Source organism: Wolffia australiana, chromosome 15 (genome assembly GCF_029677425.1).
Source record: "Wolffia australiana isolate 7733 chromosome 15, ASM2967742v1".
Lineage (NCBI taxonomy): Eukaryota > Viridiplantae > Streptophyta > Magnoliopsida > Alismatales > Araceae > Wolffia > Wolffia australiana.
This window is the reverse complement of record NC_135849.1, coordinates 1,598,043-1,612,423: the sequence shown is the minus strand read 5'-3', so window position 1 is coordinate 1,612,423 and position 14,381 is coordinate 1,598,043. Positions and strand designations below refer to the sequence as shown.

The window sequence follows — 14,381 nt, the reverse complement described above, 5'->3', positions numbered from 1 at the left end:
TTATTACATGATACTCTCCTAGTGCCTCTATTTATATGATCGTATGTGTGGCATTGGAAGCTCATGGTCTGCACACTATAAAATAATGTGTCTCCAAGCACACAGTTTTCGCCACGCCTGATCATCCATTGTAATTAGTGTCCCATATGCTGCCTGAATTTGCACCACTAGAATGCACATAATGTTGTTGTTTGTCGAGCACTTGGATGGGTTGCTGTGCTCACAGAAAAGCTAGAGGGCACCACCACTATCTATAGTGATATAATTATATGACTTATAAGACACAACATTACATGTCTCTTCAGTATGCGTTCATATAATGCACATCTGATGCTCATAGCGAAGTCTCAAATGATAAGTGAATTTTGATGAGATAATATAGTGATTAGTTATCTTTAACCATGTATTCTGAACATTCCTATTCATAGGATATTTGATATACATCAAAATATATGAATCCATTATTGTGGAGATGTGGAGTATGTATAATAAGGGATATTGATTTTTATGACTCTTTTTATGGTATTTTACCTCATTATCAATCAAGTTGATTCATGGCACAATTGTGTAAGTGGTCCTTAGACATAAGGTATCAAAGATATCTTTTGGATAAGATTTTTTTTTGTGTTTTTAATGTGTACATATAGGCTTGTACAAGATTATAAATCATCTTATGTTAGATGCAAAAACAGAAACATGAAGTATTGTACCCACCACAACGAGTCACCTTGTCGCAACGCTACTCATTTGTAGTAAGTGTATCATCATCTTAATCTTCATCCACAAGCACAAGAATGAAGGTAGTGTTTCTCGTCTTGTTGTCATCTCTGAAACCATCATCGTCACTGTGTTCGTCACTCTTTTCACTACCTCTTACTTGTTGTCCTTGACTTCACCGTCTCTACCACCTCACTCTCCCACCTTCCTGCATCAAATTGGTATTAGAGTGAAAGGAACCTTACACATTGGCTCCCAGTCTTGCCTTGTCTAGGTTGGAGTATCTAGAGCGCTGAGTCACCGTACTCGTCACAAGTTCACATGCTACTGATGCTCGCTTCAACCACATTGAGACCATGCTCGGTCTCATCCTCATGTGCCATACATAGTTAGCGTCTCTTGTGTAGCGGGGATGGCCGCCTTGGCGGCAACTCCCATCTCCAGACTTTGACCAACATCTTGAGTGCTTGTTGGAGAAAGACAAAACGGGTACTTACCTAGAGGGCCATGCTTGGTCTCGGCGTGTGAGGATGAGACTAAGCGTGGTCGCAATGCGGTTCAAGCAAGCATCAGTGGCGTGCACCCTACTGATGAGTGTGACAACTTAGTGCTCTAGACTCTCCAACCTGGTCGAGATTAGACAAGGAACCGTCAGGTAAGAATCCTTCGGCTCTGATACCAATTTAATGCAGTTCAACAGGAGTGCGCATAGCGCAAATGATGAAGTCGAGGACGGCAGGTCAGAGGTGCCGACTAGAGCGATGGAGACAGCAGCAACTGCAGTGTCGGAGACGAGGACATGATGAGACACATTAGTACTCCCCCAATTAAAAAACTCGACTGCGACGAGTTAAGTGAGACGGCTCAAGCTACCGCTGTTGTCAGAGACATGGACGCATGTTAGTAACCCCCTCCCCTTGACCGTCGTCGCGGTCTCCATCACTCTCGTCAGTGCTTCCAACCCACAATCCTCGACTTCACCGTCTCCGCTATAGTGCAGGGACACGGATGAGACGGTTTTTTCGTCCTAGGACATAATAATCGTCCCATCCGCAAGGTTGGACGAAAACCGGGATGGGAATTCCTCCCAAAACAAACGGACGGGACGGTTTTCGTCCACTCGGACAAAAAACCGTCCCGTCCAGAGCTCTCGGACGAAAAAACCATCCCGTCCGCGTCCCTGCATCGATTCCGGACGGGACGATCTTTGCCCTGTCCGGTCCATCGTCCGCGTCCAGGGCGATCTGGAACCCCATGCCATCACACAGCTCTCCATGTTGCCAAATCATCTCGTCTGCGAGGTTGGACGAAAACTGGTAGGGAAATTTGTCCCAAAACAAACGGATGGGACGTCCACTCAGACAAAAAAACCGTCCTGTCCGGAGCTCTCGGACAAAAAAACCGCACCGTCCGCGTCCCTGCACCGATTCCGGACGTCGGACGGGACGATCTTCGCCCTGTCCGGTCCATCGTCTGCGTCTGGGACGATCTGGAACCCCATGCCATCACAATTTCTCCACAGCTCTCCATTTTGCCAAACAAAAAAAAACAAAAAAAAGCCAAACAAAACAACACAAAATCCAAGATATACATATTTATATATATATTATCAGTAGCAGCCCACATCTCCCATCCAACGGCCCATCTTCTCTCTCCCCCTTCCTCTCTCTCTCTCTAAAAGGGTATATAAACCTTGTTTCTCATCTCCTTCTTCTTTCTCCCCCTCCTTCCTCGTCTTCTCTTTCTCTCTCTATCTCTATCTCTTCCCGAGTTCGTCTTCTTCCTCCAAGAACAAGCCCTAGCGAGCGGACCAGCGGGGAGCGCGCGAAGGAATGCGGGAGTAGAATCGAGCGAGGGAGGAGCAAGAAGGGGGAAGAATCAAGCGCGGCGGCGATGAAGGACGGGGCGTCGGCGGCGGCGGAGGTGAGGCAGGCGGCGCCGTCGTCGCCGGTGGCGCAGCCGCCGGAAGAAGCTCCGGGAAGCTTGGAAGCAGCGGTAATGGTGCAGAGGCGCGGAGAACACTCGGCGATTTGCCGCTGGACCATCGCCGGATTCGCCAAGGTGAAGGCGAGAGCGCTGTGGAGCAGATACTTCGAAGTGGGTGGCTTCGATTGCAGGCTGTTGGTCTACCCCAAGGGGGACTCCCAGGCCTTGCCCGGGTACCTCTCCGTGTACCTCCAGATCGTCGATCCACGGAGCGGGTCGTCGTCGTCGTCGTCGCGGTGGGACTGCTTCGCCAGCTACCGCCTCTCGATCGCGAACCTCGCCGACGAGGCGAAGTCGGTGCACAGGGACTCCTGGCACCGGTTCTCCTCCAAGAAGAAGTCCCACGGGTGGTGCGACTTCACGCCGTCCGCCGCCGTGCTGGACCCCCGGGCCGGGTTCCTCGGCCGGGACGAGTCCCTCGTCGTCACCGCCGACATCCTCGTCCTCGACGAGGCCGTCGCCTTTGCCCCGGACCCGTCCTCAACGCCGTCCTCGGCGACGGCGGCAAGCTCCTCATCCTGCAGCGAGACCCTCAGTGGGAAATTCACCTGGAGAGTGCGCAATTTCAGCTTATTCAGGGAAATGATCAAGACCCAGAAGATCATGAGCCCTGTTTTCCCTGCTGGGGACTGTAATCTTCGGATCAGTGTCTACCAGAGCTCCGTCGCCGGCGCCGAGTACCTCTCAATGTGCTTGGAAAGCAAGGATCAAGAGAAGGGGGTAATGCCCTCTGACAGGAGCTGCTGGTGCCTGTTCAGAATGTCTGTTCTCAACCAGAGGCAGCCTGGGGGGAACCATGTACACAAGGACTCTTATGGGAGGTTCGCCGCCGACGGCAAGGGCGGCGACAACACGAGCCTGGGGTGGAATGACTACATGAAGATGGGGGAATTCACCGCGGCGGAGAGTGGGTTCCTCGTCGACGACGTCGCGGTCTTCAGCGCGTCGTTCCACGTGATCAAGGAGTCTAGCAGCTTCTCCAGGAGTGTGGGTTGCGGAGGCGGCGGCGGATTGGTGCAGGGGGCAGGGGGCAGGATGGGGGTGGGAGTGGGGGCAAGGAAATCGGATGGGCATTTTGGAAAGTTCACCTGGAGGATTGAGAATTTCACCAGGCTCAAGGATCTTCTCAAGAAGAGGAAGATTACTGGGCTCTGCGTCAAGAGCCGGAGGTTTCAGATTGGCAATCGAGACTGCCGCCTCATTGTTTATCCCAGAGGTAACGGTTTTCTTTATTGGGAATTTTTTTTTTTGACTATCCAATCAGGAGAATTTTCTTCTTCATCTTTGTGTACTTTTTAACATAAATTTCATCCCCATTGACTTTATGACATGAATCCTCATTGCTCCTTTGGATAACCTTGCTGACTAGCATCACTTCAAGGCTCATTGTCTTTTGGTTGAAGTTCTTGGCCTTGTGTTCTAGGTGATTTTAAGCCATAAAACTTTCAAATAATTTGCTTGAAGAAAAGGAGTCCTTTTTATGGATACACAGATGCTTGCTACGTTATGCTATCCAGTCTGATTCATTTGTAGATCAGAATATACTTCTTCTTCATCTTCATTTTCATCATGAGGTGAAGATGCATCCTCATTGACTGTGTAAGAGGAATCGTCACCCCAAAAGTCGCACCACTCATATACTTTATAACAGGAATCCTCATTGCTCCTTTGGATAACCTTGGTGACTAGCATCACTTAAAGGCTCATTGTCTTTTGGATTAAGTACTTGGCCTTGTGTTCTAGGTGATTTCAAGGCATAATCTTCTGTGGGTTCCTTACGAAAACTTTCAAATAGTGTCCTTTAAGAAAAGGAATCCTTTTTATGGATACACAGATGCTTGCTTCGTTATGCTATCCAGTCTGATTCAGTTGTAGATCAGAATATACTTCGTCTTCGTCTTCATTTTCATCATGAGGTGCAGATGCATCCTCATTGACTTTCTAAGAGGAATCGTCACCCCAAAAGTCGCACCACTCATAAACTCGTTTCTGCTCCGAAAATTTCTTTGCCCCTGTGCTTCCCGCAGTTTCCTCTGTGACTTCCTAGCCTTTAGATAGCCTCCGTATAGATAGCCTAAGTGGAAAATGTTGTGAACGGTGTGTTCTCCACTTCCTTCAACACATAACTCTCGTCCAGTACACTTTTTCCTGAAGCTGGAATATTAATGATACAGTGAAGCTGAAAAAATAAGGAGTTCCTTAATCTGTTTTCAACACGATGCTCTTCTTTGCGGGCAGGACTTGTGAATGTTTTTTTGGGATTCCTGTTCTTTCAGAACCTGTGAATGAAGCAGAAAAGAGACTGATCTTAAAAGACGGGAATTCTTGTTTTTTCTTCGTAGGCTTTGAAAACAAAAATTAATGAATTCTTTTCCCCTCGTTGTATTTATTGATTAAGAAAGTTGTCGGGATATGGAAATTGTTTTTATTTAGTTTACGTTGTGATAATCTAACAATGGACTCTGAATTCTTCGTGCTATTTTCACCAGGCCAGTCTCAACCTCCTTGCCATCTGTCAGTGTTCCTTGAAGTGACAGACTCGAAGAACACTTCCAGTGACTGGAGCTGTTTTGTTAGCCATCGTCTCTCAGTGGTCAATCAAAAGCTGGAGGAGAAGTCAATCACAAAGGAATCCCAAAATCGTTATTCTAAAGCGGCCAAGGATTGGGGCTGGAGGGAATTTGTTACCCTTACGAGCCTCTTTGATCAAGATTCTGGATTCTTAGTTCAGGATATGGTCATCTTCTCTGCCGAGGTACTCATATTAAAGGAAACTTCAATAATACAGGAGCTGTCAGACTCAAACAGTGAATCCTCCAACCCAAGTCCGGGATCCCAAATTGATTCAATTGGGAAGAGAGGATCTTTCACCTGGAGGGTCGAGAACTTCTCATCATTTAAGGAAATTATGGAAACAAGAAAGATATTCAGCAAATTTTTCCAAGCTGGTGGATGTGAACTGCGGATTGGTGGGAACATCTTTTAACCTCCAGTCAACTGCTGTTGAATCCATTTCTTCAAGTATAAACCCTAAACTATGTCATGTTGCAGGTGTCTATGAATCCTTTGACACGATTTGCATATACTTGGAGAGCGATCAGTCTGCAGGGAGTGATCCGGACAAGAACTTCTGGGTGCAGTATAGAATGGCTGTTGTCAACCAGAAGAACTCAGCAAAAACTGTTTGGAAGGAGTCTTCTATCTGCACAAAGACATGGAACAACTCTGTGCTTCAATTCATGAAGGTTTCAGACTTGCAAGAGACAGATGGGGGTTTTCTAGTGCGGGACACCGTGGTGTTCGTGTGTGAAATCTTGGACTGCTGCCCTTGGTTTGAGTTCTCTGACCTCGATGTAAGTTTCCATGGAAAGTATTGAGAATAATTTTTCAGTTGATCTTGGTAACCGCTGGATCCATCATTTTTAAGTGACGGTTGACATTCTATAATGCGGCTATTCTGCTGTGCATGCCAATACGTTTTCTGATTAGATGGTAGTTTGCTGATTTTTCTTAGTCTTTGTAATGCGCATGTCTTGAAAAATGGTTCTTCAAGGTGATGATATTTCATCGTTAATTTTTAGTGCATATATGAACGAACTTTAATGACTGAATCGTACTTCTTTGATGTGCCTGTCACTTCAGTTGAAAAATATTTTTTGCTTTTTCCACAACTTACTAGAGCGACTCTGTTCCTGTTGTTTATGCATTGAGTACCATCAGAATCAGCTTTCTCATGTTTTGTCATGCTTTCTATGATTTGATTTTTTCATCGACTAGAGTGTTAGGACGCTGTTGTCCTGTTGTCTGTGCATTTATTTACGGAAGAACTCTTCAGAGGTGGAGCAACTGTGCAGAAAAGAGGGGAAGTTGGAGAACCTAACTCAATTCTACTTGGGGTTTTCTTTTCCTTCACTAGGAAATGGAAGCCCAAAATATAAATGGCACACGATGATATGGATTAAATCTTCGAAAGTTATCGCCAACAGCACTTTTATGATGTTTTCATCCTTCTGTCCATGCATTGATTATTATCAACTGCGCCGCTTGATGCTGATATATGTTCTAATTTATTGAAAACTTGCACACGATGATAGTTTTTTGAAGCCTGGAATACCAAGACCTTGATTTTCCTGAGTCTCTGTAACGTACATTTCTTGGAATGATTTCTTCATGCTTATGGTGGTTATCAATCGTTTCAAAGTTTTTTTCAAAAAAAAGTTATCGTTTGAAAGTTAATTTGTGGGCATGCGTGGTGAATTTTTTATGGGTTAAATCTTACTTCCTTGATGAGCCAGTCGCTTTGGTAGAAAAAAATCTCGTTTGCTGTTATTAACAGTCGATTTGATGATATTAAGCAGATAGACAGTGCGCATGTCTAGTGAATTTTAGGATTTTTTCCCTTCCTCCAAAGGTGACTGGCTCCTCCCTTTGCCCTGGCTTCTCTCTCTCTCTCTCCTCCGATCAGCAAAGTATTGACAGTTTTATAATGCTCTTTCTGGTTTTTGGGGGCCAGAAAATTTCTGCATGAATAATCATTTCTTCAAAAAAAAATCTCATTAATAATTTGTGTGAAGTAGAATCTCTAATGGCAATTTTCAAAAAAAAAAGAATCCCTAATGGAATTAGCTTCACCGTCTTCTCAAATAATTGCTCAATATGTTTCTATTTTTGCCTTATTTTATTGAAAATAAATTTGTCAACCTAGCCAGGAGGTCTGTATCTTAGTTTTCTCCATCTATCTTATTCTATTTTTCATGGAACCATTCTGATTTTCGGACTTATACAATCATTTTTTAAGCCTCATCAGGCTTCTCTTTCAGTTTCAATTACATAAACCGTTATTGAGTCATCCTGATTTTGTGAAACCTTCTTCTAGGCACTTGCTTCCGAGGACGATCAAGACGCATTATCCACTGACCCTGATGAACTCATCGATTCCGACGACAGCGAATGTATTAGCGGAGACGAAGAGGACATGTTTAGGAATCTTTTATCTCGAGCAGGATTCCATCTCACTTACGGGGATAACTCCTCACAGCCGCAAGTAACTTTGAGGGAGAAACTCTTGATGGATGCAGGAGCCATCGCTGGATTTCTCACTGGCCTTCGTGTCTATCTAGATGATCCGGCAAAAGTAAAGCGATTGCTTCTGCCCACAAAACTATCAAATACGACTAGCATTGGGAAGAAGGATCTGACGAGAAGTGACGCCAATTCCCCAAGCCTTATGAATCTACTGATGGGAGTCAAAGTCCTGCAGCAGGCTATTATAGACTTACTGTTGGACATAATGGTTGAATGCTGCCAGCCATCTGAAGATAGGTCCAAATCTTCTTCCCCTTTGCAGCACAGAGAAGACAGTTCTTCTATTGATTCCTCTATGCAGAGTTCAGTTTATCAGAGACTGGACCGTGGATTGGAAGAAAGCAACAGCGGGTACGCAGTTCAAAGTTCTGACCTTGCAGCTAATGAAGCTGCAGATAGGACATGTGATGCATCTGTAGAAGATCTTTCAATGGAAGATGGGCTCGTTCAATCAAAAGTAAATGCTAATTAAACGTTATAAATAGCTTTTTTTTGAAACTAAACTTATTGGTGCCCTTTTTTAGATGAAGTGGCCGGAGCAGTCAGAAGAGCTACTCGGTCTGATTGTGAATTCCCTGAGTGCCCTTGATAATGCTGTTCCTCAGGGCTGTCCAGAGCCCAGAAGAAGGCCCCAGTCAGTTCACAAGATTGCTCTTGTTCTGGACAAAGCTCCAAAGCATCTTCAACCAGATCTGATCGCTCTGGTTCCGAAATTGATTGATAATTCTGAGCATTCGATTGCTGCTAGCGTTTTGATTGACTGCCTGCATAAACAAGACAAAGGATCTATTCCTTGGTTGCCGGTAATTCTTATCTTTCAATTTGAAAATGACTACTTTTATACGTTCTCATTTATTTTACGGAAAATATACAGGTATTTGGCGCTCTTAGTTGTTTGGAATTCGGTCCAGAGATCTGGCAACGTGCGCTATTCCAAGCTTTTAATCTTCTGGTGGATAGTGATGGCGAGCTTCTCGTAGCTGCTATTAACTTTGTTTTCAAGGCTGGATCTCAGTGCCAGCTACTTTCCCATGCGGTATTGCCTCATTTATCCTCGTTACAATTTCGTTTTATCAATTGCAGCCGATGCCAGTGTAGACTACATTTCTATTTTATGATGAAACAACAAGATGTGATTTGTACAAGCAATTTTATTTACTGGCTAGTTGGTCTCACATTTTTTTATTTAATGCATTGTATTAGTACCATTCTGGATACGGCAAAATAGTTCCATTGGATCTAATAAATACTTCTTTCAGATGTGAGAAATTCTGTAGCTCCATTGTTTCGATCATTTTATTTATTTATTTCTGAATCCTCTAAGTCTGTTCATGGATTAACAGGTTAGAGCCGTTCGGACGAGACTGAAAAGCTTGGGTGCTGGGGTCCCGCAGGCTATTTTAGATGTTCTTGGAAATTCAGTCACCACTTGTGTTGATGTTGCTGAAGCAATGTTGAGAGACATTGGTTCAGATGTTGATCATGATGGAGAATCATCATCAACATCTCTCACACTTTTCCCTGACGGCGTCAATGGCCTTTCAATTGGATGGTTGAGCTCGCGCGAAGAGCATGGTATTTATGGCAGTCATCACATGGCAGACATCCATCTCTTACTTGAGATGCTCTCTGTTCCCGCTTTCTTTGTCGACGTTTCTCAAGTCTTTTTGAGAGCTATTGCCAGCGGAGTCTTCTCATTACAGTCAACGGCAATGGTGCTGGAAAGGCGTCGTTCTCAGATGTTTGCACATAGAACAGACGACAAGTCTCCAGTCCAAAGTGATGACTGCAGCTCTCTTTTAAACCTTGGTCAGGTTCTTTCTCTCTCTAAAGACCCCAAGGTTCAGGACTTCGTCAGGATGTTTTATGCTGTCATGTTCAAGCTTTATGCTGACCCAGAACACCATGAAAGGCTGCTGAAAAACCTCTTTGAAAATGTGACAATTAGCTCGGATATGCAAGTTGTCGATGTGGGTATGGACGTCTTGTCCTTTTTAGTGAGAGAAGAAGAGGGTGTTGCAAGGACAGTTTTGGACTTGATGAGGAAATCTTGTGAGCTGGTAAATGTTGACAGAGCAGCTCTTTGGCATCGGTTATGTGAGCTGGAAAGTCAAAGTCTGAGAGCACAGGAAGATCGGCAGGCAGAACTGGCGAATTTTACTAAGGAAAAGTCGAATTTAACCCAGAAGTTGAATGACGCAGAGACGGCTATTAGTCGGCTTAAGGTGTGTTTCGTCTTTTTAATATTTTCGAAACTCTATAGATTAGTAATTATTATATCTTAATGTAATTCAGCTTCAAAAAAATCTTGATGTAATTATTCTTTTAATAAATATCTTAATATATTTATATAATATAGATATTATAAATCACATTTATATCTAATTTAGTTATTTTTTTCCAAATTTTCATAAAGGGTATGTCTATTTATTTTTCTTTAGATAGGCTGCTTCTGACAGATGTCTTTTGTTCATCTTTGTCAGTCCGAGCTGCGGTCTGAGAGTGAACGTTTTGTTCGTGAGAAGAAAGGGTTTTCAGAACAAATTGCAGAAGCTGAAAGCCAGCTGGAGTGGGCTCGGTCTGAGAGAGAAGAGGAAGTGAAAAAACTATCTGCTGAAAGGAAGGTCCTCCAGGACCGTCTGCATGATGCAGAAGTTCAACTTTCTCAGTTGAAGTCACGGAAGCGGGATGAACTTAAGGTAAAATGGGTGATCTTTAAAGATCTTTTTTTTTCTCAAAGCAATAATATTCTTTTGTTCTCTCCGCGTGATAGTATTTTTGGATTACGACTTGAGATGATATGTTACAATTCTGTTATGTCGGGCCATCTGTTGGAGGTTTTGTGGGAATAATGATAACAGGCTTTGCTGATGGGTCAGTGTCCAGCATGAAGTGGGAAAACTAAAATCTTCATCGATTCTAAGGATAGAGAGGTTCCAATTCTGAAAATGTAGAATCCTTATTTTGTTGACCACACCTACTGTGCACATCCAATTTAATCTTATATGCCTTTTTATTTAAAATGGCTGCTCTTTCTGTGGATCACTCTTTTTTCTCTTTTTCCGGCTGCACCTTTTTAACAAGACATTTGAGTTGAAAATCTTATGGAGCTGCCCTGGTATTGATCTCATCGTTTTTTTTAAGTTCTATGTTGCGGTCTAGGTTTTTTTCAACGGCATGGCTGTATATTTTGATGGTATGGGTAGGTTTAGTAAGCCCGATTCCTCATACCCCCATTTACATGATGTTTGAGGACAGATAAAAGACAGAAATAAGAGACGAGAAATAGAGTAAATAATGTGTCATGGCTGATATTCCGTTTTTTATATTTTTCTTGTACGTTCCAGTAAATTGACTTACACATTACGACAGAGAGTATTGAAAGAGAAAAATGCGCTGGCTGAGCGCTTAAAGAGTGCAGAGGCAGCAAGGAAGAGATTTGATGAAGAGCTGAAGCGGTACGCCACAGAGACCGTGACGAGGGAGGAAGTCCGACAGTCTTTAGAGGACGAAGTGCGGCGTCTTACAGAAACAGTTGGTCAAACTGAGGAAGAGAAACGGGAAAAGGAAGAACAGGTTGCTCGGTGCGAGGCCTACATTGATGGAATGGAGGCAAAGCTTCAAACCTGCCAGGTTCAATTCTTCCCTATACTTGATTTTCGGCATTAAACATATTTATTATATAACTGGTTCTGCCAGAAATCCTTTTCCAATGTTATTTTTTTTGTGCTCGGCCTAATTTTTTGGCGAAATTCGTTGAACTTAAGCTATTGTCCGCTTCCCATCTACTTTACTTCCCTATCTGAATAAAAAATTCAAAACCCAGCTAACCATTTTGTTTGGATGATAAAACATCAAAAAATCCATTGGGTTCTTTCGCCATCAATCTTTCGTTTTTAAATAACCATCAGCATCTCATCTTCCACTATTCGTTCCATATCCAAATTTCACTTTCCAATTTGAGTAAACTAAACAAAACCATTCATCTTCCATCTTGGAAAATCTTTGACATCTCTTATATTGTTTACTCATCCGCTTTACTTTACTGTTTTAAAAAAAATTCAAAACCTCGCTTTCCCTTGTCAAGATAAAAAGCATCAGACATCCACTTGGTTTTTTCCCGATTAACCTCTCCTTTGGATAAAACTCAAACAAACCATTATTCCATTATAAAAAAATATCCACTTCACTTCTATCGCTTGCTCATCTGCTTTACTTTCATGTTGGAGTAAAAACATTCGGAACCTTTTTCGCATTTGGTATAGATAAAAGAACATACATTTCCATTGAGTTCGTTTTCGATCAACCTTGCATTTAAATGAAATCATCTGTACCTTCCCTCCCACTATTCCTTCTCTATCAGAATCTCAATCTCCAGTTTTGGTAAAAACTCAAACAAATCCTGCAAAAGTCCTCTTGATTCTGCTCATCATCCTCCCTCGTGTTTCTCCCTTTGCAGCAATACATTCATACCCTGGAGGGCTCACTCCAAGAAGAAATGTCTCGTCACGCCCCGCTCTACGGTGCTGGGCTGGAAGCCCTATCAGCCAAGGAGCTTGAGACCATCGCCCGTATCCACGAAGAAGGCCTGCGTCAGATTCACACCATCCAGCAGCAGAGAAAGGGAAATCCTAGTCCCTTATTGGGCCTTCCCCACTCTCATTCCTTATACCCATCTTCAGCTCCCATGGCCGCCGTCGGGCTGCCTCCCTCCATCATCCCTAACGGTATCCACGGCAACGGCCAGAAAAACGGGGGCACGATTGGGCCCTGGTTCAACCCCTCCTGAGATCTTGGAGCAATCAACAGAGCAAGAAATTTACTTGTAAGATTCTCTCTCTCTTGCTCTTTTTTTTTGGACTTGTGATCAGCACAACACTCTGGGTGCCATATAAATAAGAGAGAGAGTGTGTGTATCTAAGATAGAGGTAGAGAGGGATGATACAGCAAGCTGGATGATGACATTGATTTTTGTAAGTATGGTCTGTGGGGAGGGGGACTGAGGTCAGGAGATGATGGATGATGGAGAGAGGGTTTTATATTCTTTTGTTTCTGCGATTTATCGGAGCTTAACATTCTTTATGTTTTAATCATGAGGAGATAGAGATGTGGAGGCTGTTCTTTTAATGGTGCTCTCAATTGTTTTCTTTGTCTCCCATTTTTGTAACGGATGTGTAGGATCCAAGAACATGTTATGCCCATCCCTTGAACATGGGTTCAACGATGACATATGTTACTTGAAGTTTGATCTCACTGGAAACGCTATCCCTATCGTCGTCGTCATTGTCATCATCTTCATCATTATTATCATCATGCTTGAATTTATAAATATAATGATGGCAAATCTGTTATGCCCATCCCATGAACATGGGTTCAATGATGATGTGAAACCCTAGAAGGGTTGAGGGAGAGGAGAAGATCCTAGATTGAAGGAGGAAGAAGATAATGACATAAGGGACCCAAAAACCCAAAAGAGTACATAGAGGTATTTATAGAGAGGAGAGTAAGTAGAGAGAGAGTACATAAAGGGGGAAGAAGTCAACAACACCCCGCCCGGCAGCATGGATGTGTCGCCCGCCCATGCCGAGGGACACCTGCACGTTGAAGCAGGGGGGACGACAGTCTCAGAGAGAACACATCGGCTTGATCGAGGAGGGTCAAAAAGTCAAGGTCGAGGATGAAGTCTGCCATTCCGTCTTCCAGAAGTGAAGGCAAGGCGCCAGTGCTTGATCTTTTCCGCTATGCTCAGTTTTCTACTAACGAATCGCCCACTTGTTGTCGCAGAAATGGATCGGGCCGAGAGAGAGTGAGTCGTGGTGGAGAATGCATGATCCATTATTGGCCCCATTGGCCCCATTGGCGGTGCGGAGTGCCCGTACGGCTTCAGCAGGACACCTGTCCTGCTTGTGCTTGCTGCCGCGTCTCAAGATGCCCAAGAGCGAAAAACAGAAAACCGTGGGAGCCGATAACACAATCGAATCAGCGAAATCAGCGCCGGAATACGGTGTACACCCCCCGCACCGTCCGATCTCAGGCAATCCAAAGAGTTCCCGGGCAACCTTTAAGTACCGTACCGGATAGCCACCCTGATGCCTATCTCCCGATGTGCCAGCTGAGTTGGGAGAAGATTGAGACTGCGTTGATATCCGTACCGGTTTGGCCAATAGAGGGTAGAGAGGTTCTCGTCCGAAACACACGGATGCACCCACAAAGCTGCGCAGTCTAATGGGAGTACTTCTGCGCGCACACCTGGGCTTTGGGACCCGCGCGATCACGCCGCAACGGCGCATCGACGCAAAAAGCGGCCCTTGGGGCGGAGACACAAAGATGCCCCGGGGCGATGAGGCGGCGCCGCCACCTCGCGAGGCGAGGCGAAGCGGGCCAATACCTCGGCTAGAGCCTGCACTGAGCGAGCGAACTCGATAGCCGCGTCGAGACATATACAGCCAGAGATAGATCGCCATATACAGCCAGGATGGAGACGAGGCGCGACGCCGATGGAAGAACAGCGACGCATGCAATGACGCCGTTGCTGTAGCCTCTCGGACTCGGATCAGAAGAGAGTCCCGTCCGATCCTCCAAGGAGACTGCTT

The 14,381-nt window shown here is 44.5% G+C and overlaps 1 protein-coding gene across 1 annotated transcript; it reads left to right on the top strand.

The window, feature by feature from the left end:
• The first annotated feature begins 2,431 nt into the window (after positions 1–2,431).
• LOC144713317 (TRAF-like family protein) lies at positions 2,432–12,915 on the top strand. Its single transcript, XM_078587898.1, has 10 exons — positions 2,432–3,919; positions 5,193–5,672; positions 5,755–6,056; positions 7,580–8,245; positions 8,313–8,591; positions 8,663–8,824; positions 9,132–10,013; positions 10,272–10,487; positions 11,161–11,421; positions 12,248–12,915. The coding sequence occupies exons 1-10, from the start codon at positions 2,611–2,613 to the stop codon at positions 12,575–12,577; spliced, it is 4,887 nt and encodes a 1,628-aa protein (XP_078444024.1). The 5' UTR covers positions 2,432–2,610; the 3' UTR covers positions 12,578–12,915.
• The last annotated feature ends 1,466 nt before the right edge of the window (positions 12,916–14,381 follow it).

Bases quoted from the DNA above. Each gene is read 5' to 3' on its own strand.
- LOC144713317 (XM_078587898.1), top strand. From the start codon at position 2,611: ATGAAGGACGGGGCGTCGGCGGCGGCGGAGGTGAGGCAGGCGGCGCCG. The intron at 8,825-9,131 runs GTATTGCCTCAT...ATGGATTAACAG, and splicing joins GCCAGCTACTTTCCCATGCG to GTTAGAGCCGTTCGGACGAG. The intron at 10,014-10,271 runs GTGTGTTTCGTC...CATCTTTGTCAG, and splicing joins CGGCTATTAGTCGGCTTAAG to TCCGAGCTGCGGTCTGAGAG.